This window comes from Doryrhamphus excisus, chromosome 6 (assembly GCF_030265055.1).
Source record: "Doryrhamphus excisus isolate RoL2022-K1 chromosome 6, RoL_Dexc_1.0, whole genome shotgun sequence".
NCBI lineage: Eukaryota > Metazoa > Chordata > Actinopteri > Syngnathiformes > Syngnathidae > Doryrhamphus > Doryrhamphus excisus.
This window is the reverse complement of record NC_080471.1, coordinates 6,022,236-6,041,307: the sequence shown is the minus strand read 5'-3', so window position 1 is coordinate 6,041,307 and position 19,072 is coordinate 6,022,236. Positions and strand designations below refer to the sequence as shown.

Below are 19,072 nucleotides of genomic sequence, written 5' to 3'. Positions count from 1 at the left end.
GATACCTATTTTGACTATTTTTAAATACTTCTTAAAAAGTTTTGTGGCCAGAATTATTTATATTTTTGTTTTTTATATATTTAAAAAATATATATTTACAATTTATCATAATATATTTTTTATATACTTGATGAGAGACATCTTCGAGGTAATGCTAGAAGTTACCAGTATCCTACGATTTAATACTATTAAAAAAATCTAAATAAATTAAAGAAAAAATATAAAGAAAAATACTAAAATACTATTTAATACATAAAAATCAATAAAAATGTCAAATAATTATTTGTTTTAATTTTATCTACTTTTTTATTGTGTATATATATATGTTTTAATTTCCTTTTTTTAAATGTTTTATTTTTTGTCTTCCCCTTGTTACATGTGATGTCCTGGTGTTGTGCGAGCCTTTACACTCCAATGAAATGGGAAATGGGAAATGGGAAAATGGGAAAACAATTTCAATACATAAATCTTTTTTTTTTTTAATTTTTGTAATTTTCATTTTAACACAATTTCATACTTTTTTGGCCACTTTTTTGTGTCATTTCCAGTCATGAGAGGCACAACTGGAATGCTAACTACAGTATACACAGCATATAAAGTTTGAGTTTTACTGTATACAGTATATACTATTGTTTCCCAGGCTTGCCAGGCCGTCTCAAGTGTCAGTCAGTCCAAGCTTAATGAATGAAAGAGCCATTAAAACAGTGGATGACATTGGAGCTGCCATTCAGTATGAATTTAAGGTAACATGATGTTCATCAAAATACATTTCCTAGTCTAAATGAGCTATGCTAACAGATACCAAATATGGGCCGATCGCTTAAGTCATTTGCCAACGCATCCCTGGATATGGACTGGCCAGAAGAGAATTCCAACGGGAAACGGCTGCTCTACTTGACTCACATCACAAGTGCGGGAATGCATTATGGCTCCTGCTCACCCGCCGATCGAATTGATCCTTTTAAGCAAGTGAAGCCAACAGATTTCTGTTGTTTTTATTGCTATTTTGTAACATGGATTGACAGATTTGGCTTCAAGGGTTGGCGCGGTGCCTCAAGGCAGAGACGCGAGGCAGAATACGACGCGCTCTCCACGGATGGATTCCCATTTCTTCCACTAAGAAGGAAATATAAAACCCTGGTGAGAAATCCTGCTTGATTCTTGAATATGGTAGTGATTGTACTATTATTACTGTAACCTTTTGACCCCCTCAGACGTGCTCTGACGGACTCAAAGTGTGTGGTGTTACGCTGCCCTCTAGTGGGGTTGGACAATACTGCACTAGTTGTTCTACATGCCCGTCTTTGGAACAGCACTCTCACACAGGTGCTCAGTTTAAATGCATCTTATAATGTATCTTTACCGGACTAAATTAGTCATATTTTGTTTCCTATATAGGATTACAGCTCTTTCAATTACTTGGATGCTGCTCTCAGTCTAAGCAACTCTCCTGAGAACATCGGACTCAAGGAAGAAAAGCCTCAGACCAAAGTAAAACACACACACAACTAGAAATTTGTTAATATGCGGGTATGCAAATTGTGTTGCCAGCCATTTAGACAACAGTAATGGATGTCATTCATTCATTTTCTACCGCTTTTCCCTCACAAGGGTCACAGGGGTGCTCGAGCCTATCCCAGCTGTCTTCGAGTGAGAGGAAGGGTACACCCTGGACTGGTGGCCAGAGAGAACATGCAAACTCCACACAGAGATGGCCGAGGGTGGAATTGAACCCTGATGTAGCTGTGAGGTCTGCGTGCTAACCACTCGACCGCTGTGCAGCCGGCTTATTTTCATTCATTCATTTTCTGCTGGAGACTATCCCAGCTGTCTTTGGGGCGAGAGGCGGGGTACACCCTGGACTGGTGGCCAGCCAATCACAGGGCACATATAGACAAACAACCATTCACACTCACATTCATACCTATGGACAATTTCGGGTCTCCTAGATGTGAGGTCTGCGCGCTAACCACTCGACCGCTGTGCAGCCTGGCTTATTTTCTGTGGATAGTAAATCTATACTCCTATATACTACTCCCATAGTACAGTACTGTGTGTGTATATATATATATATATATATGTGCAGGTAAAAGTGACAGTATTCCTGGAAAGAGAAGATGAATACTTCACCAAAGTCGCCTGGTGGATCATCTTCTTGACAATCGTGGCCGGCTTGCTGCTCCTGGCAGTGCTCTGCTTCTTCCTATGGATGGTAACATTAATGAGTCTGTGATCGTATATAAAGTCTATGCATAATATAATGCAGCATTTTTCTCTCCTTGGTTGCATCACATGTCAGATATGTAATAAGAAGTCCTCGCACTATGAAGATGTAGGAAGTGCTGCATGCTCCTCTAAAAGCCTGAGATCAGAGTGCAGGGTAAGCAGTGTATTGTGGGGGGGGGGGGGGTCATACTGTGTATATATTGTAGATGACAACATTGCATTGTTCATTTGTTTTAATGAGGCAGAAAATATCACTTGTTTGTTAACAACATGAATTGTGCTCTTTTCACCAATCACCTGACATTTTGTGGAAATACTGCAGCTCATTTGAATGCCGATCATTGGAAAGACACAAAACGACAACACTGTTGCTTTTTTAAAACCACCCTCGCATATTTTTTTTTTGTGCTTTCAATTGTTATTTACAAACAAAACTGTGCTTTTTGTACAGCGATAATCAGCATTATTTCAAAGTGTGTTTCTATTACAAACGTGAAACTGGGATTATCATGTCTACGTTATTTTCCCCCACAAAAATACCACCATTTCCTCTTTTTCTTCATCAAAACACATTCAGCATCATATAACACAAAGGAGTCATTGTCAGACATTCATTGCTTTTAGGAATAGCAAGTAGAAAAGCGCACAGTTTAAAAAAAAAAGCATTCAGACATCTGCTCGCTAAAATAGCACATGCAGCACACAAATATATAAATACTTTCATACTGTCAACATTTTAATACAAAATAACCCAATTATGTGTTTTTAGAGGGTATTGGCTTTTTTTTTTTAATCAGAAACACTTCTTTCAGAAGATAAAAACATTTAAAGAATATCTTAAATGGAAATAAATTGAGTTAAATAAGCAATAATAATAAATATGTTAAAAGGCGCCAATATTTTTACATGAGATGTCATTGTTTTTGTACATTCTAAGCCGAGGATTCTCAACTGGTGGGCCAAGAAATAATAATGTAATGGCCCGATGTCCATGAATGCACCTCGCGGGATGGGAAGAACAGTGAGTGGCTGTCGGTCCGACACACAGCTGCAAATATCTGCTGGAGAAGAACGTGCCATACAGACAGGCAACAACGTCTCATTGCTGATATATGATATTTGGAAGGTTGATGCACGGTGGTTGAGTGGTTCGCGCGCAGGCCACACAGCTCAAAGACCCAAGTTCAATTCCACCCTCGGCCATCTCTGTGTGGAGTTTGCATGTTCTACCCGGTTTTCTCCAGGTACTCCGGTTTCCTCCCACATTCCAAAAACATGCTAGGTTAATTGGCCACTCCAAATTGTCCATAGGTATGAATGGGAGTGTGAATGGTTGGGCATTGTGTGGTAAACAATAAATAATAGGAGCATGAAGGTGACTATAGGGGTGTTATTTTATGTCCACAGCGCTCTAATAATGTTAAAACCGTATACCATATTTTAAAAATCATAAATGGGTTTTCAAGGCTTTAACTATGAAAATATAATTTTTTTTAACATGAATCCTTTATCGCGAAAATTAATTGGAAAACCAATTATCGAGGGCTGCACGGCGGATGAGTGGTTAGCACGCAGACCTCACAGCTAGGAGACCCAAGTTCAATCCTAATTTGCATGTTCTCCCCGTGCATGCGTGGGTTTTCTCCGGGTACTCCGGTTTCCTCCCACATTCCAAAAACATGCTAGGTTAATTGGCCACTCCAAATTGTCCATAGGTATGAATGTGAGTGGGAATGGTTGTTTGTCTATATGTGCCCTGTGATTGGCTGGCCACCAGTCAGACAAGACAGCTAGGTTATGCTCTGGCATATTGGTTTTCAAGACTGGACATTTCGCTAATATGATTTAGAATTTTTAGAATGGTGATATAGCGATATTTAGTGCTTTGTGTAGTATAGGGATTAAAAATAGTCACATATTTTGGGCTGGTATGTTTTTTGTGCTGGTGTAACCAAATGGAATATTATTCTGCCCTAATGTGCTTGATGTAAAGCAGCTATCTCAGCAAGATGGCCGCCAACATCATGAAAGGAAGCAATAACAAAGGAAGCAAGGAGGAGGTGAGGGGACTTGCTGTAGAATGAATGACCCGGCCGTTGTTGCGGTTCCACTTGTTGTTTCTCTCACGAACCCGAGGAGGCTTGGCTGGGTTGGAGGCAGGGGCGGAAGGGGCGGAGTTACGAGGGGGCTTGTTGTAAGGAGGAGAGTAAGGACCGTAACCCGGCCAGTCGTCATTGTATCTTTCACTGCTGTCTCCTCCCCCTGAACCGCTGCCCTCCTCACCTACAGGCAGCAAAACAAAACAAAGACAAAAACACCGAGATGAAGAATGAGATGTTTTAATTGGACTGTCCATATTTATTTACTCAACTGCAGAGGGCGCCAGGTGTCTACTTGGATTTTTTATTTTTTGTTGCACAAATGCATTTATATTATTATAATATTAAAGATATTATTATTAAAGTCTTATTATTGAAATATAATATTTATAATATTATTGAAAATACATTTTAATTATTTATATATATTTATAAATATAAATAAAAAATATATAAATAAAAAATAAAAACTAAATATAAATACAAAATATATAAAAATATTTAAATCAAAATGTAAAAATGAAAAACAATAAAATATGTACAATATATTATGACTAGTATATATATTAGTAATTCATTTATTCATATTATATTTTATTATTTATTATTTGTTTTACCCAACACATAAGTATGAAAAAAACAATAAATAATACAATATAAAATGTGTTGCATTTCATTGCATTATATTATATTCCTTTTTCATAATTTTAGCAAAACTATAAAATAAAATATAAAAATAAAAATATAAAATTTTGGGCTGCATGGCGGTCAAGTGGTTAGCACGCAGACCTCACAGCTATGGAACAGTCTTCAATCCCTTTGATTTCAAAATTGTTTACTGCAAAACAACATTTGGAACAGACAAATTTGATTTCCAGTCTTAAAAACTATTTAAAAAATTGACTCGATTAGAGTACGTTTTGATTAGAGTCGGACCTTGTGGAACAGATTGACACTAACCAAGGTTCCACCGTAAAAGCTTTATGAGAGGAGGTTACTAAGATATTCATTTTGCAATCACATTGCTCTGTATACAGGAATACATACATATTTTTAATATTATTAAATTAGGATGAGTGGTTAGCATGCAGGCCACACAGCTAGGAGACCAGAGTTCGATTCCACCCTTGGCCATCTCTGTGTGGAGTTGTATGTTCTCCCCGTGCATGCGTGGGTTTTCTCCGGGTACTCCGGTTTCCTCCCACATTCCAAAAACATGCTAGGTTAATTGGCCACTCCAAATTGTCCATAGGTATGAATGTGAGTGTGAATGGTTGTTTGTCTATATGTGCCCTGTGATTGGCTGGCCACCAGTCCAGGGTGTACGCCGCCTCTTGTCCGAAGACAGCTGGGATAGGCTCCAGCATACCTGCGACTCTTGTGAGGATAAGCGGTAGAAAATGAATATTAAATTTTTTTGTGGACATAACTCAAACAATTTGTGTCCCGTATGAATCTACACTAAAACATTCCCCCTAATAGTCTTTTCCTGTCCTTTTTGTCCAGTCTCTCTTTCTTTTTAGGTCAATGTCGAAATGTTTAGCTTCTCTTTAAAGTCCACTTCAGCTTTACAGATGCCACATCCCCCCAGGTGCTGGTGTGTGTAGTGGTAAAGATGTCTACACATGATGCTGTCAGTCACTGTACAGGTTATGACACCCCCCTAGTGGCAGAACCTGCAATGATTTCTCCTGAGAGGCAAAAGATGTCATCCATCTGTGGAGGCAACTATTTGAGGCAAAATGATACAAAGCACATGAAGTGACTGTGTGAAGGTACTGACTGTCCATAAAGTCCATGTCCTGTCCACTCTGTGCATGTCTCAGTTTGTTGGTGGCCACCCTCAGCTCCATGATCAGCTGTCTGGTCCTCACATCGGGCCGTCCAATGTCCACTTCCACCTCGGGGTTGTTGATCTGGCTGGCCAGGCCGTCACCCGTCACCTCCGGAAGATACCTGAACGTGTCCACACAAAGCAGGAATAACCGCTTGCTGTATCCGTGTTAAGAAAAGCATCCATCATCATTCCCGTCAGACAGTTTGTGGGTGATAGCTAAATTCAATTGCTTGCTAACCTCCCCCGGGTCTGCCCGTTCCAGCAGCGGTCCTCGTTTGTGACGTCGGCTGCCATCTTTTCATCGTTGCAGATGGTGTGTGGGAGGGACACCCAGAAGCTTCCCATGGGCCGCAAGCGCTCCTTCAGTTCAGTAACCTGTACAGAGGCAGTTTGCGAGTCGTCATTTCAAGCCTGGAAGCGTTCTTGTGTGCTGCGTCTTTGCTAGGGTGGGAGGGAAGTGTGTGAAGCCGCGGGGGCTGGAGGCAGTTCCACATGAGTCATAGTTTTGAGCGTTAAATTAATGGATTTGTGGGAATCCAAATATTGTTAGAAAGGCTGCTTTCTGTGGAGGTTATTGAGTCTTGCCTATATTACGAGTCTGAATAATACTTTCAGAATAGTCTTGTTCATTCACCTCTTTGACACAGAGAGCCCGCAAAATTGCTACATCAGAGCGTTCAATTGCATTTGCCCGCCTGTGCATTTCAAACAGAACCCAGTGAAGCAGTATACTGAGGAAATGGTGTACATTTTCACACAGCAACATCCAGCAATCAGGTAATTAGTGTCACTGTGTGGAGATTTTAATGTGATATATTCATTCATTCATTCATTTTCTACCGCTTATCCTCACAAGGGTCGCGGGGGTGCTGGAGCCTATCCCAGCTGTCTTTGGGCGAGAGGCGGGGTACACCCTGGACTGGTGGCCAGCCAATCACAGGGCACATATAGACAAACAACCATTCACACTCACATTCATACCTATGGACAATTTGGAGTCGCCAATTAACCTAGCATGTTTTTGGAATGTGGGAGGAAACCGGAGTACCCGGAGAAAACCCACGCATGCACGGGGAGAACATGCAAACTCCACACAGAGATGTCCGAGGGTGGGATTGAACTCGGGTTTCCTAGCTGTGAGGCCTGTGTGCTAACCACTCATCCGCCGTGCAGCCCCATAATATATTATTAATTGATTCATTTTCTACCGCTTATCCACACGAGGGTCGCGGGGGTGCTGGAGCCTATCCCAGCTGTCTTCGGGCGAGAGACGGGGTACACCCTGGACTGGTGGCCAGCCAATCACAGGGCACATATAGACAAACAACCATTCACACTCACATTCATACCTATGGACAATTTGGAGTGGCCAATTAACCTAGCATGTTTTTTTGGAATGTGGGAGGAAACCGGAGTACCCGGAGAAAACCCACGCATGCACGGGGAGAACATGCAAACTCCACACAGAGATGGTCGAGGGTGGAATTGAACTCGGGTTTCCTAGCTGTGAGGCCTGTGTGCTAACCACTCGTCCGCCATGCAGCCCTTGGAAATGATTATGTACTACAAAAAAATGTATCACCAAATGATTAATCTACAAAGTGTAAGATAAAATATACAGTAAATATAAAATGCTGAATGTTTTCTTGTCCATAAATGCCATGTATCATGTGATACATATTTCGCTGAGTGACAGGCAAACATTGCAGCAAATTCTGAACCTTTTCCCGAATCCGTCACGTGGACGTCATGAATTTCGGCCCCTCACCCCAAAGAATCAAGCTTCGGTACACGCTTCGCGGAAGTGCCCACTCAATTACTCGACACATGCTTTGAAGCCCCGGCACCTACTACTTCCAACACAACTGAGCGTCCAAAATATGTCTCACCAAGGTTACATTCACAGGCTTAATCAGTTCATTAATCAATTCAGCTTCAACAGCCCAGTCTAGAGCTGTCCTATCTAGTCTTTGTACATGAAATGATGACTATTCAGGTTGTCTTAGAAGACCTCTTATCTGAGAAGGCGTCATCAACCGGTTCAAGACTAGATGAGACTAGAGCTCAGTCTGGATCTGTCCTACGAAGCCTGCTGGGATGAGAGGCAAAGTCGTCTAAGACAATCTGATCAGTCCAGCTGAGATCAATTAAATGCCCCAAGATTATTACATAGATTACATAGGACAGTTCTAGTCTGAGTTTTCTGAGCTCTACTACTATCTAGTCTTTGAACGTGAACTGATGAAGTCTACTCAGTTTAAAGGCGAAATATCTTCTCAGACAACCGTCAAACAAAAGTCCAGTCCAGTTGCGATTGGTAATATCGATAATATTAGCTCTGGATCAGACTAGAGTTCAAACAGCTCAGACTACAGCTGTCTAGTCTTTGAACATGAACTGATGAAGCCTGCTCGGATGACAGATGGAACGTCCTCTAAGACAACTTGAATAGTCCGTTTGCGATCGATTCACTGCCCCAAGATTTATACAGAATAGTGACACAGACAAAAATGACTTTGTCTACCTTTGTCTTCTAGGGCAATCTGAACAGTCCATTTGGGATCAATTCGATGCCCAAAGATTAAAATACAGTTCTAGTTACGGACAGTTCTAGTCTGAGTTTTCTGAGCTCTCGTCCTGTCTGGTCTTTGAACGTGAACTGATGAAGTCTACTCAGTTTAAAGGCGAAACGTCTTCTAAGACAACCGTCAAACAACAGTCCAGTCCAGTTGCGATCGGGAATATCGGTAATATTAGCTCTGGATCAGGCTAGAGTTCAAACAGCTCAGATTACAGCTGTCTAGTCTTTGAACATGAACTGATGAAGTCTGCTCGGATAACAGATGAAATCTACTAAGACAACTTGAATAGTCCGTTTGCGATCGATTCACTGCCCCAAGATTTATACAGAACAGTGACACAGAAAAAAATGTTGATGCCCAAAGATGACAATAGATACTAGATAGAGTCCTATCTCGTCTTCAACATGAACCGAGTAAATGTACTCGGTGAAAGGCGAAATGTCTTCTACCTCAACCTGACCAGTCCAGTCTAATCGATCAATGCTAAGATTACAATGACCTAGATCGGACTCAATCTCAAATTTTGGATCTATTTCCCAAGTACAGACCAAAGTGGACAGTCTAAGCTAAGTTTAACCTTATCCTTACCAGTCGGTCCAAGTTGGTGCCTGCAGCAGTAGTGGGTTTTTCCTCCGGGGTGTAGGTGCGGAAAGGCCTCCTGTTGCCACCCGACTCCTTTGGTGAGCGTTTGGATCGTCCCGGAAGCGGTCTGGGGTTTCCACAACCTTGGAAGACCTACAGGAACAGTATCAATTTCAGACTCAGAGTCTGTGGTAGAAAGTTCGGTGCAGCAATCACCGAAATCCAAGGTGGTGTTTTTACTGCCGTTGTCACGTCACACTTTCTTTCTCTTTATCAGAGAAAAAAGCTGTGAAGGAAAGAACTCCCTGTTCCTTGAAGCGCTGCCAAGTATTGAGGAGGACGTGGGTGCTTCTCAGGTGGTCTGGCTTGCCAGGTTTCAGTCTCACAGTACGAACATCATGCTGTGTGTGGGAATGCTGCAGTGTCGCAGCAATGTCGTCTCAGGAAGGACATTCAAATGAGACAATAATCATCATCATACAGTTAAGTGGAAATTGGTCTTGAATGCTGTTATTCATTCTTACCTAACTTTAATGTGATTCTTTTCACTTGACTGTATGTGTTTTTATAAGCTAACTCAGATTGACACACACACAGCTCAATGACCCACTTTAACTTTAGAGTGTTTAGTCGAAATTGGGTACACACCTTTAGCAGACTGATAAACACATGTGAGTAGAATTGTTGAAAAAACATGGCCGCCATCAAGGAGAATGTGAAAACGGGCAGGACTCAATAAGTCATTGACCATATGTCAACTGATTCTAAAACTTTGTCAACTTCCTTGCCTTTGTGGAGATGCTGACGCTGTTTTCTTGCATGTGCATGATGGCTTCGGACACTTTGACGGAGATGGAATCTGCTGCCAACTCCATGTTGAACGGCCCCTCCAACTTCTCTGCAACCTGGTAGAGGGCGTCTGATGGGGAAGAGAACATGTGAGCCCACAAGTTGAAGTTACAAGGCAAATGCTAATTACAACTGATTAGCTTGAAAAAGAAGGACAAATATCACTCATAATACAATATTTTTACATAATTACCTAAAAATATAATCCAATACTTCTCTACAAGAGAGGAGAAATATGATCTCAGGGAAGAAGTACATTTGAAACACTTCTATGCTAGGACTACGTTATGCTAGCCATAGCATTTCAGTATGTGGAATCAAACTATGGAATGGATTGAGTAAGGAAATCAAACAATGCACAACGATGAGCCAATTCAAGAAACAATACAAGCAGTTGATGTTTGCTAAATACAAGGATGAAGAGTCTTGAACCAGTCATGATGTGCTATACATATCATGTGCTATATATATCACTATATTGACAGACAGACCTTTGCTAACTATATTAGGAAAGCAGGAAGTGAACAAATGTAAGGAGTCAAACAACCTCCAAGCTGTTAGGTCTTTGGCACTGGAACACACATACACGTGTATATATTAAATATATAAATACAAATTCATATATAAATATTATATATATAAATAAATTTAATTTAAAAAAAACTATATTAGGAAAGCAGGAAGTGAACAAATGTAACAGTTACTGATTGTAAAAGTACCAGATGGAGGGGTAGGATTTAATAAGCTTTGCTTCTTCCTACTCCTTTTGGACATGTGGAACTGGGAACTGATTATGGGATGCATTCAATTGGAATCTGATCCATGTTCAAATTAAATAAAATTAGTTATATTACCATATAACTAATTTAGACTGCCTCCTTTTACCCACCAATGAAATAATCCCACTCGGTGTCCAGGTCAGCCTGATTGGCCAAGCAGCCTTTCATCACGTTGAGGCAGAAGGCACGGCATGGACGCAGGGAGGGCATTCCTCGACACAGCGGGCAGTACCACTGACGCATTAGGCCACGCACACATTCAGAGTCTGGAGTCAGCTGTGAGACATGAACAATACAGAACTTTGACTTTCGGACCTCAGGTAACGTCACTTCAACTGTATTTCTGTTGCAGTTCAACGGCATTTTATCATGTGACTGAAACGTAAACATTTCAGGTGTAATATATTCCTATAAGGACAAAAGACATAGATGTCCAAACAAGGGAACACTCCAATCAGAGTTTTATGCTGTCGGTTTCAATACTCATCATGCATGAGTGAAATAGGCCGATACTGATCACATTGATTAAGTGTGAATTGTTCAATTTATCAATGATGAGTGCTATTGGCGAATCCAAATTGTCCATAGATATGAATGTGAGTGTGAATGGTTGTTTGTCTATATGTGCTCTGTGATTGGCTGATTGGCGACCAGTCCAGAGTGTACACCGCCTCTCGCCCGAAGACAGCTGGGATAGGCTCCAGCATACCCGCGACCCTGGATGGATGGAGTGCTATTGACCAGGGGTGCCGTATAATGGGGAAAAGTTAGGATAATTCCAATGACCCCTGACAAAAAATAGGTAATTATTAAAACATGAAAAGGGGGACGGAGGAATTCCTGGTAGCACCCCTGTATATGAAAACTGGAACTGTAGAGTGACATGTTCTCATACATCCAAAGTCCAAAGTTTTTTTACACTGTAAAACTGCATCTTTTTAAGCAGTTGACGTCAAATAAAATTAAAATTGGTATCAATTTTTATTATTAATTCAATTCAAAAGGTCAGACAAAAAACGCAATTTTTGCATAAGAAATCATGTAAATCCAATCAATTAATATATTTGATCGAGAATAATAATTAATTAATTGAAAAATATTAAAAAATTAAATTAATTATAATTTATTATTATTTTTATTTATTTTTTTATTAATAAAAAATAAAAAATAATTAATTAATACATTAAAAAAAAGAATAGCTTCACATGGAGGGATAGGCTCCAGCCTGCTTGCGACCCTAATGAGGATAAGCGTTATAGAAAATGGATGGATGGATGGATGGATGCAGAAAACAATGCAAAATAGTTAGAAATGATGAATGGATGGACCTTGGAGAGATGGAATGCAGTAGTGTTGTTCTTCTTTATCAACTTGTGGAGCGATACAGTACAGGGCAAACACACTAGTTTGTTCCATGCAAATTAAATAAAAGCTGAGACAGTGTACAAAAACAGAGGCAAAATTCTGGACAAAAACCGAATAGAAATAGAAAAAAACAAATCACCTTTGTGGCTTTGTTGACAATATCTCGCCCAGTGGCCAAGCCTTGAGATAGTGCCCTTGCTGCAATAAAAGCCCTGGATACCTAGATTGAAATAAAAATGACACAAATCAAAAATAAATCTCTAAATTCGACCATATTTGTATGAGAAACATGTCCACCTGCACGCGTAGTTTGCGAGGCACGTCTCCGAAGGGCTGCAGCTGTTCGGCATGTTTGCTGACACACTCCAGGTAGTCATCGCTGAACTGATACTGAGGGTTGACGAGGGTGAAGACCCGCTCCACCAGCCTGGACCAGAAGTCTGACAGAACCTCGGTCAGACTTACGCTGCCCCCTGTAGACATCATGGAGGTGGGGGAGTGTACATCTTGATAGTAAAAATAATAACACAACTAACATAATATATTATTCATTCATTCATTCATTTTCTACCGCTTATCCTCATGAGGGTCGCGGGGGTGCTGGAGCCTATCCCAGCTGTCTTCGGGCAAGAGGCGGGGTACACCCTGGACTGTTGGCCAGCCAATCACAGGGCACATATAGACAAACAACCATTCACACTCACATTCATACCTATGGACAATTTGGAGTGGCCAATTAACCTAGCATGTTTTTGGAATGTGGGAGGAAACCGGAGTACCCGGAGAAAACCCACGCATGCGACAGAGAGAACATGCAAACTGCACACAGAGATGGCCGAGGGTGGAATTGAACTCGGGTCTCCTAGCTGTGAGGCCTGTGTGCTAACCACTCACCCGCCGTGCATCCCCATAATATATTGTAGATAGATAGATAGATAGATAGATAGATAGATAGATGGATGGATGGATGGATAGATTCATTCATTCGTTCATTTTCTACCACTTATCCACACGAGGGTCGCGGGGGTGCTGGAGCCTATCCCAGCTGTCTTCGGGCGAGAGACGGGGTACACCCTGGACTGGTGGCCAGCCAATCACAGTGCACAAAAAGACAAACAACCATTCACACTCACATTCATACCTATGGACAATTTGGAGTCGCCAATTAACCTAGCATGTTTTTGGAATGTGGGAGGAAACTGGAGTACATAATATATTAAACAAACAAAAAATATTTAAAAAAACATTAATAAAAATAAAATGGACTCTCAGTTTCTACTAGCATAAATTGCACCTAAAAATCACAATAACCCAAAACAATCAAAAATAAACCCTGTCTCTGTTAAGACTAAAAAACACTGTGTTGGCGGAATAAAATGCAATGTGTCTGATATCCCTCAACACTCCTCCACATACTAGGGGATAAGGAGGCTGACAACAGGCTTCACTCTCTCCGTCCAATGCACACACACACACATGCAGAGTGAACCTTCTTGTCATCCAGCCTGTGTGGTACAGAGTTGGGGTATTCTGCAATTTTGCAATTCCGCAGTGTAATAGCATTGACTCACTTCTCCTTCTTGTTGTGTTTAAAGCAACAATTTTTTCTATGAGAGGCAGACACAGGATATACTGTTACAGCTCTGAAGAGGCTATTTTGCTGGATCTCTGTGTGAAAAAGCTGCTGTGCCACCACTGTGTTGACATCCTTTCCGTCAGTGTCGTGTATAAAGAATAACACAGAATTTGTGGATGGATGATTGAGAACTACATTCTACAACAGCACATAATTTGTGATAGAATACGCCCATCTGGTAGCACCTTGCATCTAAATATACATGCGTCCAAATATCGCGCCGGTGGAGGTGTCAATAAACTGACCTGAATAATATCTGCGAAGCTCTGCAAACAGCTCCTGGAAGACGTGCGCGTTCTGCGTGAAGAGGCGTCCGTAGGTCTTGGTGAACATCTGGTTCATGGACTTCTCGGCCAGGTCTATGAGCTCCCTGAAGAACTCTGTATGGACAAAGACATCAGATGCAGGTCTCCGACATCAATACATCCCGCCAAGGCCTCACCGGGCTCACAGGACGGTTACATCACATGGTGCACGTTAGCGAATAAATGCAAGAAAGTGTGAGGTCTACAGTATATAAATAGCCTTTAATGGCTCATATGCGGTCTCCCACTGCTGATTCATCATTCAGGTTATATAAAAGACGGAGGAGGGGAATAAAGGTGATAGGAGTAGGCGGTGGAAATGCCAGATCATCTCTGTGCTGTGCCTAGAGTCAGACAGATTGACAATTCTCTTAAAGACTGAGACAGAGACTCTTAAAACCTCCTTCAGTTCCAACTTTGTGGGAACAGATTTATTATTATTCAAGCAGGACTGTGCTCCAGGTATAATGGGGGAGAAAATTGAATGCCATCACTTTCAGGTAACATGCTGCCCCCTGTTGGTTTGGAGGATGGGATGTGAATTGTTTAGTAACAATAAACTAGTGTATATATTTTCATTTGAGGTAGGCTAGCTAATAATGCAAACGCTAATAATGAATTTGATACTCATTTTTCATGATGTGCTGCCCCCTGTTGGTTTGGAGGGTGGGATGTGAATTGTTTAGTAACAATAAACTAGTGTATATATTTTCATTTGAGATAGGCTAGCTAATAATGCAAACGCTAATAATGAATTTGATACTCATTTTTCATGATGTGCTGCCCCCTAATGGTTTGGAGGGCAAGATATGAAACCCTTCCTAATAATGTGCAACATTAAATGACTGGACCATCATTTCAAAACTACTAGTTTCAGAAATCCTGGCTAATGCTAAGAAAGTTAGCATTAGTTGAAGTTAGCAAGGTCGAATCAACTTACTGTCTTGTAACATGCTGCCCCCTGTTGGTTTGGAGGGTGGGATGTGAATTGTTTAGTAACAATAAACTAGTGTATATATTTTAATTTGAGATAGGCTAGCTAATAATGCAAACGCTAATAATGAATTTGATACTCATTTTTCATGATGTGCTGCCCCCTGTTGGTTTGGAGGGTGGGATGTGAATTGTTTAGTAACAATAAACTAGTGTATATATTTTCATTTGAGATAGGCTAGCTAATAATGCAAACGCTAATAATGAATTTGATACTCATTTTTCATGATGTGCTGCCCCCTAATGGTTTGGAGGGCAAGATATGAAACCCTTGCTAATAATGTGCAACATTAAATGACTGGACCATCATTACAAAATTACTAGTTTCAGAAATCCTGGCTAATGCTAAGAAAGTTAGCATTGGTAGACGTTAGCAAGGTAGAATCAACCTACTGTCTTGTAACATGTTGCCTCCTAATGGTTTGGAGGCTGAGATTAGAAATTCCTAACAATGTGCAACATTAAATGACTGGACCGTCATTTCAAAACTACTAGTTTCAGAAATCCTGGCTAAGAAAGTTAGCATTGGTTAGCATCAACCTACAGTCTTGTAACATGCTGCCCCCTAATGGTTTGGAGGGTGATATTTGATACTTGCCTTTTCAGATAACATTAAAATTGTACCAATTACATTTTATTTTTGCTTGCCTAATTATTACCACTTTTCTGATATTGTAAAATGTTAATTTCCAACCCATGGGCTAGCTTTTAAATTCACAAATCCTTGCTTATGCTAAGAAAGCTAGCATTCCCTTATGGAGGGTAGACTCAACCTACTGTCTTCTAACATGCTGCCCCCTAATGGTTTGGAGGGTGATATTTGCCACCCTTGCCTTCTCAGATAACGTTAAAATTGTACCAATTACATTTTACTTTTGCTTGCCTATTTATTATCACTTTCCTGATATGATAAAAATGTTAATTTCCAATCCATGGACTAGCTTTTAAATTCACAAATCCTTGCTTATGCTAAGAAAGCTAGCATTCCCTTATGGAGGGTAGACTCAACCTACTGTCTTCTAACATGCTGCCCCCTTGTGGTTTGGAAGACAATATTTGCCACCCTCACCCAAAAATGTGTACAGTAATATCACAATTTAATTATCACTCTCTCACTACATCATGTTTTTTCATGAATTAATGAATGATCGCTGTTTTGTGGTTGACTAATAGCTATTATTTTTCAAAATGTGCACATTTAAACAAATTATTATTTACCTAAATAAAGAATTTTCAAGCATAAACAACGTTAAATGAAGGAAGACACAAGGCCTGGGTACACGTACCATACGTATTACAGGAAGTTATTGTTCAGTTTCCTCCGTGCTGATTGGTTCACCCTCATGCAGCATTCACCCACCTGTTTCTTTTATGCGCTTCCGACAGTTGTTACACAGCAGAAAGTGTCTTTGCAGTTATTTGTGAAAATATTTTACGTTTTCTTTTATGTAAACTCAACAATGGCTTCTAAACCTTGGTTGTTTGTCTATATGTGCCCTGTGATTGGCTGGCAACCAGTCCAGGGTGTACCCTGCCTCTCGCCCGAAGACAGCTGGGATAGGCTCCAGCATCCCCGTGACCCTCGTGAGGATAAGTGCTAGAAAATGAATGAATGAATGAATTTTATATGGTTTATATGGTTACGGTTCCATGTCTACGGGGCTCTAATAATAATAGAAAACCTATTTAGAGGGTTTTATGTTAAGTACAAAGATATTCCATAACACGGTCGGGTCTGGAACCAATTAAGAGTGATACACAAGGGATTGAGTTTTCTCCACTTTCCTCCCCCATTACCAACACAGGCTTGTTAGGTTAATTGTCAACTTTAATTATTTTGACAAATGTGAGTGTGAATGATTGTTTGTCTATATGGCACAGACTGGCAACCAGTTCTGGGTGTGCCCCGCCTCTCGCCCAAAGTCAGCTGGGATAGGCTCCAGCATGAATTAATAAAACAAGGGATTACTGTATTTCATGCCCTCACCATTAAACCGTCGCTGTCTCTGGGTGAAGGTGGTCAGCAGGAACTGGCTATGATCCTCCAAGGATTTTAAGAAGTCCCTCTCGCTTTGAAGTGCCAGCGTCTCCTCCATCTGACTGGAGCAGCAGGTGTAGTCCTGAGGACAGAGCCTCAAGTGCTCACCTGTGTTCACAATGTAGAAATGATCTTTAACATTCGACTGGTCTTCCTGTGTTCATTCGTCATGTTTAAACAGGATGTGGGTGAAGTCAGATGGCTAAATATGTAATATGTCACTCTTTTCCTATAGCAAAAAGATAAGAGATGTGATATGAAATTGTCCTTTGGCTCCCATGAATTATTCATTCATTCACCATCAATCTGTCTCTCTTTTTCAGCGCAGGTCGGTTTCTTTGATATGTTAGAGGTAATGATATGCAAATGACAAAAAGGGGCGAGATTCGGGTCTTTTGTTTCAGCCAATGTTACATGACACACAAATATTACGCCTTTCCACACACATCTAGAGTCTGGCTGGTGTACCGCTCCTGTCTCTTTTGTTCTCTCACTATTAGCCTCTCACATCCCTGCATTTCCATTTCTCTTCATCGTCCACTCTCCCGGCCATCTGCTCCCCCATGGCCCACGGGACAGCAAGCTTGGGCAAAAACACACACCAACACACACACACACACATAATCAATCAATACTGCAGCTGTCTGTTTGACTCAATCATTCAAATGCAATGTAAATGAATGTAATGAATGTAAAGTACAGCATACAAGAAGTGGACAGTCGTGTTGTATTTTGACTTTTCCAGACCGTTTTCCTTAATTAAGCTCCCTTATTTAAAATGCAGACAGATAAGATTATCACCAGTGAGCAGAGCCCAAGGGGTAAATGCAGGGATTTACCAGGATAGGCAAAGACTAATTAGGGTGAGGTTCTTTGTTGCATTGGTGTTGGCAATGTTGTCACCCCCCCTCTAATCATCCTATTTAAACAGGAAGGGAAGGGGATGTGTAATTTGTTTTAAACCACCCTCAGTATTGTTTTTATCCTGAGGGAAAAGACATGATGATCTAGCCACATGGTGCTTTAGTGATTTTTGCACTTTCCATAGTAATGTTCTGCACCAATATCACAATTCTCTATGTTTCTAGTCAACATACTTTAAAGTACACGAATTTCATTGAATTTAGGTGTGTCATGCAGCATGACATGCCTTCATAAGCATCTTACCGGAGATTTGAGTCACCGGTGCAGTGCCGGTGCTGTACCCCTTCTCCGCGTACACCTGCCGGGTATCGGCGCAGCTCCTCCCCGCTGCAGCTACTGGGCTCCGGAGCCCCGAGAGGCTGACGACAGTGCAAAGCAAACCCAGCAGCCGGTACCGGGATAAAGTCAGTGGGGTATCCATCCTCACCACAAAAGGCAGCAGACAGGAAGATTGACGTGAAGATGCTGTATAATGAATGAAAGGTCTAGGATGTACACGTGTCCCTGGATTGTCAATCGTGTAAAAAAGGCATAGTTTTCCCAAGTAATGGATAATTCCAATGTGTAATTTTAGACATTTGACTCCATCGACTCTGTTCACTGAACTTCATCAATGAAGAGAAAAGCAGCACTGATGGTACCAACCCTCTCAGCAGCATCACTGTCATCACAAAGTGCATGTGTTAAGTGGCTATAAGCGGAAGTGTATCCTTGCTCGATAATAAAAGCAGGACAATTCGTATATCCTTGTGCGCTATATTTCTTAATTTAGTACATCTTCTCCGTAAGGTAAAACCGGCAGTCTTGTTCCTCTTGAATCAAATCACCAACGTAATAAAACATGATTTGAAGTTATT

At 40.9% G+C, this 19,072-nt stretch overlaps 1 protein-coding gene across 2 annotated transcripts; it reads right to left on the bottom strand.

Moving 5' to 3' along the window:
• Positions 1-2,441: 2,441 nt before the first annotated feature.
• gpc2 (glypican 2) lies at positions 2,442-18,866 on the bottom strand. Of its 2 annotated transcripts, XM_058075349.1 has the most exons (11): positions 18,459-18,866; positions 17,241-17,399; positions 14,201-14,335; positions 12,617-12,792; positions 12,459-12,539; positions 11,065-11,230; positions 10,115-10,245; positions 9,333-9,479; positions 6,401-6,537; positions 6,109-6,281; positions 2,442-4,509 (listed from the first exon to the last, which is right to left on the bottom strand). In XM_058075349.1, exons 1-11 carry the CDS (start codon positions 18,634-18,636, stop codon positions 4,223-4,225), a joined length of 1,770 nt encoding a protein of 589 aa, XP_057931332.1. In that variant the 5' UTR covers positions 18,637-18,866; the 3' UTR covers positions 2,442-4,222. The 2 variants fall into 2 exon arrangements, with proteins under 2 accessions (XP_057931332.1, XP_057931333.1); XM_058075350.1 differs by lacking the exons at positions 17,241-17,399; positions 18,459-18,866 and adding an exon at positions 15,201-15,254.
• Positions 18,867-19,072: the final 206 nt, after the last annotated feature.

Excerpts from the sequence above, each read along its gene's own strand:
- gpc2 (XM_058075349.1), bottom strand. The coding sequence starts at position 18,636 with ATGGATACCCCACTGACTTTATCCCGGTACCGGCTGCTGGGTTTGCTT. Across the intron at positions 12,793-14,200 it reads GCTTCGCAGATATTATTCAG|GGGGCAGCGTAAGTCTGACC; the intron begins GTCAGTTTATTG and ends TGATGTCTACAG. Across the intron at positions 4,510-6,108 it reads GGACATGGACTTTATGGACA|GTGAGGAGGGCAGCGGTTCA; the intron begins GTCAGTACCTTC and ends TGCTGCCTGTAG.